Consider the following 6,628-nt stretch of genomic DNA (forward strand, 5'->3'; position numbering starts at 1 on the left):
CCTGAAGCCCCCCTAAAACAGGCCTAGTGACGCCACTGGATGTCTGCATAGCTTTTTTCTTCTTCTTAAATGAAGTCATTTAAAAACAGCATTTTGTATTTACTTGTTATTTTTGTCTGATGTTAACATTGGTTTGATGATCTATTTAAGAGTGACAAAAATATATATAAAAGAAAAACAACAGAAATCTATAAGGGATGAATAGTTTTTCCATAGCACTGTACATTTTTGTTTTTATTTATGCTTACTAGGTTGAAACTCACTGCCAATCATCTGCACCAGAACATGACATAATTACCCGACTTGAAAACCCAGTCTGGCTTAACTGGGGTTTTGGGGCTACTCCTAAATGAAAAGATCATAAACTCAACAGTAAGTAAAGTTGCACTTTGTAGCCTTTGTGATTCTGGCCACTTTGTAGGGAATGACTTGTAGGTCAATGGTCTCTAGTTGTGTCAACAAGAGTCAAAAACCATACATCTGGTGTGGGTCAAAAGAGCAGGAGTCAGTTTGAGAAACTATCCTAACAATGACCATGATTAAAAAAACAGTGCAGTGTTCCTTGTTTAGATTAAAGTCAACTTTCTGTTTTTGACACCGAGGGTCACACAAAACCGAAACAAAGACTTGATAGTGTTGAGCTGCCTGAGCCCGATTAGAATATTCGAAATCTTGCAGATGACAAGCATCAAAATAAAAAAGGTACCACATTCAGTTGTTTCGCTGTGACAAAGGTTATTCCACAAAGGAACAGTCCTGAGATCACTCCTGTTAATTTAAATATACAAACTCTTTTAAATGTTTCCATTTGCAAGTCTGACCTTAATGATGACGGTACTGTAATGCTCTGCTCTCCATCTTACCACTCATCAGGGACTACAGCAGGTTTCTGATACTGGTCAATGCCCCTCATGTGATTTAACTCCAACCAGCTTTGAAACAAAAACAAATAAATCCTACTTTGGATTACCTAAAAACATCTATTGAACCCAACACCTAAAGCATGAAAGATTTTCAGCAGAAGCACTTTGTGTGTGTGTGCAAGTCTAAAGATTTTACACCACCTGATGAACAAAGGCTTTTATATGAGAGTACAACACTCATGTAGCTGCAGCTTTAGAGCAAGAAATAATCACAGTCACATGACAAATTAAGACAAAATGACAAATGCAGTGAACAAGTGAAAAGGGCAAATATGTTGTACATCTGAAGCTCTACAGTATTCCTTTAAATAATGTTGCAGAAAGGACAAAGCAGAAGACTTACGATCTGTTTCTCTGTGTACTTGTTGGAGCTCAGCAGGTTAACGGCCTCCATGTGTCCAAAGTCAATGTCATGGCCGAGCAGGAAGATGAAGAGCAGCTTGCACACATACTTCTTCTTACTGTAGCCATCCAGAGCCTTGTCCCCTTTAAACTTGGAGCGGATGTTGGCCAGCTCTTTATTTATCCGTTTGATCTCAGCTTCCTTGCTCTTACCTGAGAGGGGATAGGAGGTAGCACAGATTCTGCATTCAAAGTCTGGACACAATAAATACGGCAACAAAAACTAAACTCTTACATTTGAGAGTCAATAAGAACATCGCCTTTGGAAACTAAGGGAGTCTCTGAGCATCTTCAGCTGAGCTCAAACATGTTTTCATTACTGCTGTAAAGTGAACACAACTGAGTGCAGATCACATGTACTGCACTTAACTAACATTTAACATACATATGGTTTGTGGAAATGGTGGTAAATCAATCGACCCTGCAGTCTTTCTAAAGATCTGTTCATATTGGCCACTCTAGTAACAGTCTTTCTTCAATATTTGTAATTTACAAATATTTTTAATTACCATCATAAACTAAAGTGGGATGTAAAGCTAACAACTAGAATCAGTCAAAATGTTTAAGCAAACTTCAATTAGAGTACCAAATGAAAACAAAAATTGCACTGGAAAATATTTTAAGAGCTCCTGTGAAAACAAGAATGAGTGATGGTCAACAGATATGTTAGTAGCTACTGAGGAGCACCGATGAAAACTCTATCAGTCCTGATAACAACAAAAAGGTGCAAAACAGCCAGAAATGTAAATGAAATTTATCTCAAATTTCTATTTATTTGTTGCGGAGCAGAAGAGGAGCCAAGACCGCAGTGTATGTGCTGCTGTTCATAGCAATGAGTGCATGAAACCATCACATCTTAAACTGCATTGGGATTTTTTAAAATCCCAATAGTTCCCCTTGAACCAATTCCTGAAGCCGCTTTGAACTTGGGAGTCGGAGGCAAGACAGAAACATGTCGGTCAAGAGCTCAACTCCTTCGTTTAGCCCAGGAGTTAAGATGTACAGATTATTAGGTTTATACTGTTTATTTAGCAAACAAAGCATCTTTAGGTGTGCTGTTAGACGTGTCCTCAGTAGTGGACCTTGAGTTCATTGTGTGTTTCAGTCTTTATCTAAGGAAGACGGCGCAGAGGATGATCAGACCTCTTGTGTGTCCCAGTCGGGTTAGTTAAGTTGTCATTTGATACATATATATTGCTGCACTAAAATGCAGCAGCTCTCATTTGTGAAAGTTCAGTTAAATGTCACTTCGAAATAAAGCTTGAAAAAGGTAAGAAATTAGATTATTTTTTCATGTTTTTCAGAGAATAACTGACAACTTACGTAATTGGGGTATATCGTGATATATATCGTTATCGTGATATATATCGTTATCGTGATCTAAAATTATCCATATCTTGATATAGGATTTTTTCCATATCGCCCAGCACTACTTCACGTGGTTACTTACATGAAATTCTGTGGTTATTTGCAAGTAAAAATAGAAGCAGCTAGCTGTAGCAGTTTTTGGTTTTTTTTTACTGAAAGACAAAAACAACATGTAATGCTAAATTGACAGCAATTATACAATATGCCACCATCAATCTTGCATTAAATGGTTATTATTTCATCATCATGTAAAACAAAACTGACAACCGTGCCAGGATTTAGAAAATAGTATCCACACAAACCCACTATTAAATTTTGGCATCAAAGCTGCTTTAGGAGGTAAAGCCTGCTTTGGAAGTTGGTCTGCTCTGACTAGCCATTATTTGCTTCTCAATACGTGTGGATTTTGCCATCTTAAAACAACTACAATCTTCACCCTCATCATCAAGCTACAATGAGGGTGAAGGTGGGCAACAAAATAGTTTGCACGGCCAAGAATGCAGTTTTACAAGCCCTGGGCACAAAAAAATGCCATGAAATTCAAAGCCTGACTGCACCGCTCAGTGGTCACAAACACTCAAGAGTTCAGTGAGACTACAACAAAAAAACTCACATTTTCCTCCCAATTTTGAGTCACAACTAGTCTCCCCAACAGTCGCAGCCCAGTGGAACACCACCCAAACTGAAATACCACCATCGGTTTTATAAACAACTATTAGTGGACACAAGTCGACACAGTGTCAGTGTTGTCACAACACACATTTATTAACACTTAGCTAACTTACCGACACTGAAATCTCAGCTTTGTTGCTGTAAAACGTGACATTACAAGTCAGTCTGAGTGGAACTGAAACAAGATCAGAATTTATTTTGTTCCCTCCAAAAAGAAAAAAATAAACAAAAGTGAAGGTGAAGTCTTGACTTTTGTTTTCATAACTAAAACATGAGTGGAGACAGCCTGAGCTAATCCAATAGTCCTATAAGAAGTTAAATAATAACTGGAAGCACAGCTATAGAAAAGCTGACAGGGGTATTACACGCAGCTGAAGCAGGGCTGGTTAGAGATAAGCAGATCTGAGCTTGAGTCGAGCCAAATCCTGACTATGCTTGAAGTAAAAAAAAAAAAGCAAGTAAAAATTTATTTGTATAGCACATTTCAGCAGCAAGGCATTCAAAGTGCTTTACATAATAAAAACATCAGTAGAATCATTACAATAATCAAAAACATCATTTTAGCTGAGTTTGAAATAAATTTTAGATTTTAGTTTAGCTGTTATTTCACTCCCACTTTTGTTCACAGTGACTTGTTGAAGAAGGAGAGCTCACAGTTTCTCAAATCATGAGGAAAAATCTCTGCCGTAACTGTTGACCCCATGTCACAGACACACTACATCTAATCTAGGTTTTAACAAAACAAAGATGGATTCTCAAGTACAGTTAACATTGTTACTCGATAAGAGAAAACTTCAAGGGCACTGTCAACAAACGTGGGAGTGAAATAACAGCTATACTAAAATCTAAAATGTATTTCAAACTCAGCTAAAACAATACATTGCTTTGGTTTTGAATAAAACTTAGCAAGTGTTTTACACAAGGATGTTTGAATTAGTTACTTCCCCATTGTGATTGTTGTCATTCTGCATATATCAATGATAAAATATTTAATGAAAGCTTGTTTTAACAAAAAGTTGTTGAGTGATCATAAGAAGGGGGCCTTTCACAGGACAGGTTAGTCTTGTTCCTGGCTTTACCCTGTTGAAAAGGCAGGAAAATGAGCTGGATACCCATCAAGCTTTAGTTAATGCTGCTGTGTGAAGATGGCTGACTTATCAGATTAAAGGAATTAAACTAACTGTAATTAAAATTCCAAGCCTCTCTTTAACCTGAGAAAATGCAGCTTTTTCATCAGGACAGTGCAGATTTCTAATATGTTACATTCAGAATAATTGTCCTTAGTTTCAAATTCAGGACTCATTATCTAATCAAACATTAAACCCTCCAGTCTTTAACGATCAGATTAGAAATATTTGAGCACAGTTACACTATAAAGTAGTTACAGATGGATATGTTACTGTATAGCGTCAACTCAGCTGCCATCTTGGTTCCCATCACTGAATTTGTGATTCTCCTACCGTTCTTCATTTCCCTTAAAATAAATAAAATATTTTTCTTGACTAGTTCACTGGATTCATGGGAATCTGCATTTATCATGAACAGGAAAAATACCCACAATTCCATCTGTCATGTAGTTGTTTCGCCACGGTGTAAAAGGTCAGGTCCAACATAGACTGCTTAATTTTCCTGAAGGAGTGAAAAGACGTTTTCACCAATAAGCTAGTTACCCATCAGTTTCATTTGTAAGCCCATATTCTGACCAACAAAATGTTCAAATGACATAATTTCCCGCAGTAACAAACTCAATCTTTGGACTGAATCAAGGTTTTTAATAAAAAAAAATTGACTGGTCAATATTACTCTAATCGAATGAAAAATCTTTTGAGCAATCAAAGGTAATTTTCTGAAGGTTTTGTGGCAAATCTTTAAAAATATGTAGAGTTTGTGTCAATATTTGTGACAGCTTTTCACATTGTTCGATAGAAATTCTAAATCTTTTATTTTATTTTTTTCTCCCCAGATACATGAACCTGGTTTCATTTTAAGGTTCAATAAAGCTCAAACATCATAAAGCTCCTCTTGAAAACCTAACTGGAAAAATTCAAAGAGAAAACAAACACTGACACGACTGCAGTTTTGCGCCACCACTTCATTTTAAACTAGTGACCAATGTGTGTTAATATCTTTAAAAGAAACAACTCGGCAGCGATTAGCAGACAAAATAAAGCCACTTACAGTTTCTTATGTCCGAGATGAAAACCGCTAATCCGCGCATCCCGTCTCCCTTTGACACAGCCGGCATGTTGGCAGCTTTCTGTCCTCACAGACTCCGGCCTTCTCCGTAAAACAACCCGATTCTGGGCAGCCGCAGGGCTCAAGACGGGCAGCTTAGCAGGAGCTGGTCCTTACAGCTTCACGAATGCCTCAATGTCGTCGAGCTGAAGACGCTTTCTACTTGTGGCTGGGTATCCCCGGGAGTACTGGCTGGATCCGCTGGATGGAAGACGAAAACCTGCAGCGGGAGAAGTTATCCTTGGTAACTGGCTCGTTTCCGATGCTACGGGAAGCTAACGTTATTTCATTCAATCCTTATCTTGCTACGATCGGAAGAGGCGCGTAACATCTACGGTTATATGTGGCTGAAGGTAAAAAACACCCACTGTTTAGATGTGTCCGAGATGACTGCAGTCAAATGTGTTAAACAGGATGCCGTCCGTTAATTTAATGATAACTTATTTCGAGTCACGCACCGTTAAGCTATCTAACAGCTAGCTAGCTAGCTGGCTAGCATTACCATTCAGTTCTTGGAGTACATCACCGGCTGCCCGGAACCACAGCAAAGAGGACTTGCCAACCAAAGACAGAAAAATTGTCGCGCTGCCTTTGTGTCACAAACTAAACTTGCTTAAAATAAATGTTGTCAGCTGAAACGTCCAGCTCACGGTTCGGATAAAGCTCGTGACAGCAAAACAGCGGGAACGCGCGACGCACTCGTGACCGCGCACGCTCTTTGCAGAGGATTGGGGTCAGGAACGCGACGGGAGACCGCCTCTACGTGTATGTGTTTTATACTGTTTTATTGTGTGAATGCTATTAAGCATTCACACCATTGTTTTCCTGTTTCTCTTTCTTATCTATTATTCTTCTTTCACTATTCCGTACGTTTTTCGCCATCTAACTCGTTCCGCAATTTTTCAGCTATTTCAACCGTTCATATATCAAAACGTTCAGCTCATTAATGACAAGACCGCTATGACTTTTGGTATTGGTGCAATTTCGGCTGTTTCAGATATTTAGCTTTTTCTGCCATTTTTTTTCTC

General features: G+C 38.4%; 1 protein-coding gene across 4 annotated transcripts in view; it reads right to left on the reverse strand.

The window, feature by feature from the left end:
• Positions 1-6,334, reverse strand: part of ap2a1 (adaptor related protein complex 2 subunit alpha 1) — a 36,347-nt gene extending 30,013 nt beyond the window's left edge. For 2 of the 4 annotated variants that reach the window (XM_037978601.1, XM_037978600.1), the window contains exons 1-3: positions 6,103-6,333; positions 5,544-5,820; positions 1,267-1,478 (exon numbers count right to left, since the gene is read on the reverse strand). In XM_037978601.1, the coding sequence (XP_037834529.1) occupies positions 1,267-1,478; positions 5,544-5,610 (279 nt within the window). In that variant the 5' untranslated portion in view covers positions 5,611-5,820; positions 6,103-6,333. Of the gene's footprint in view, positions 1-1,266; positions 1,479-5,543; positions 5,821-5,968 lie in introns of all 4 variants that reach the window. The other 2 variants (XM_037978598.1, XM_037978599.1) reach the window with 2 other exon arrangements.
• Between the last annotated feature and the right edge of the window lie 294 nt (positions 6,335-6,628).

This window comes from Kryptolebias marmoratus, linkage group LG12 (assembly GCF_001649575.2).
Source record: "Kryptolebias marmoratus isolate JLee-2015 linkage group LG12, ASM164957v2, whole genome shotgun sequence".
NCBI lineage: Eukaryota > Metazoa > Chordata > Actinopteri > Cyprinodontiformes > Rivulidae > Kryptolebias > Kryptolebias marmoratus.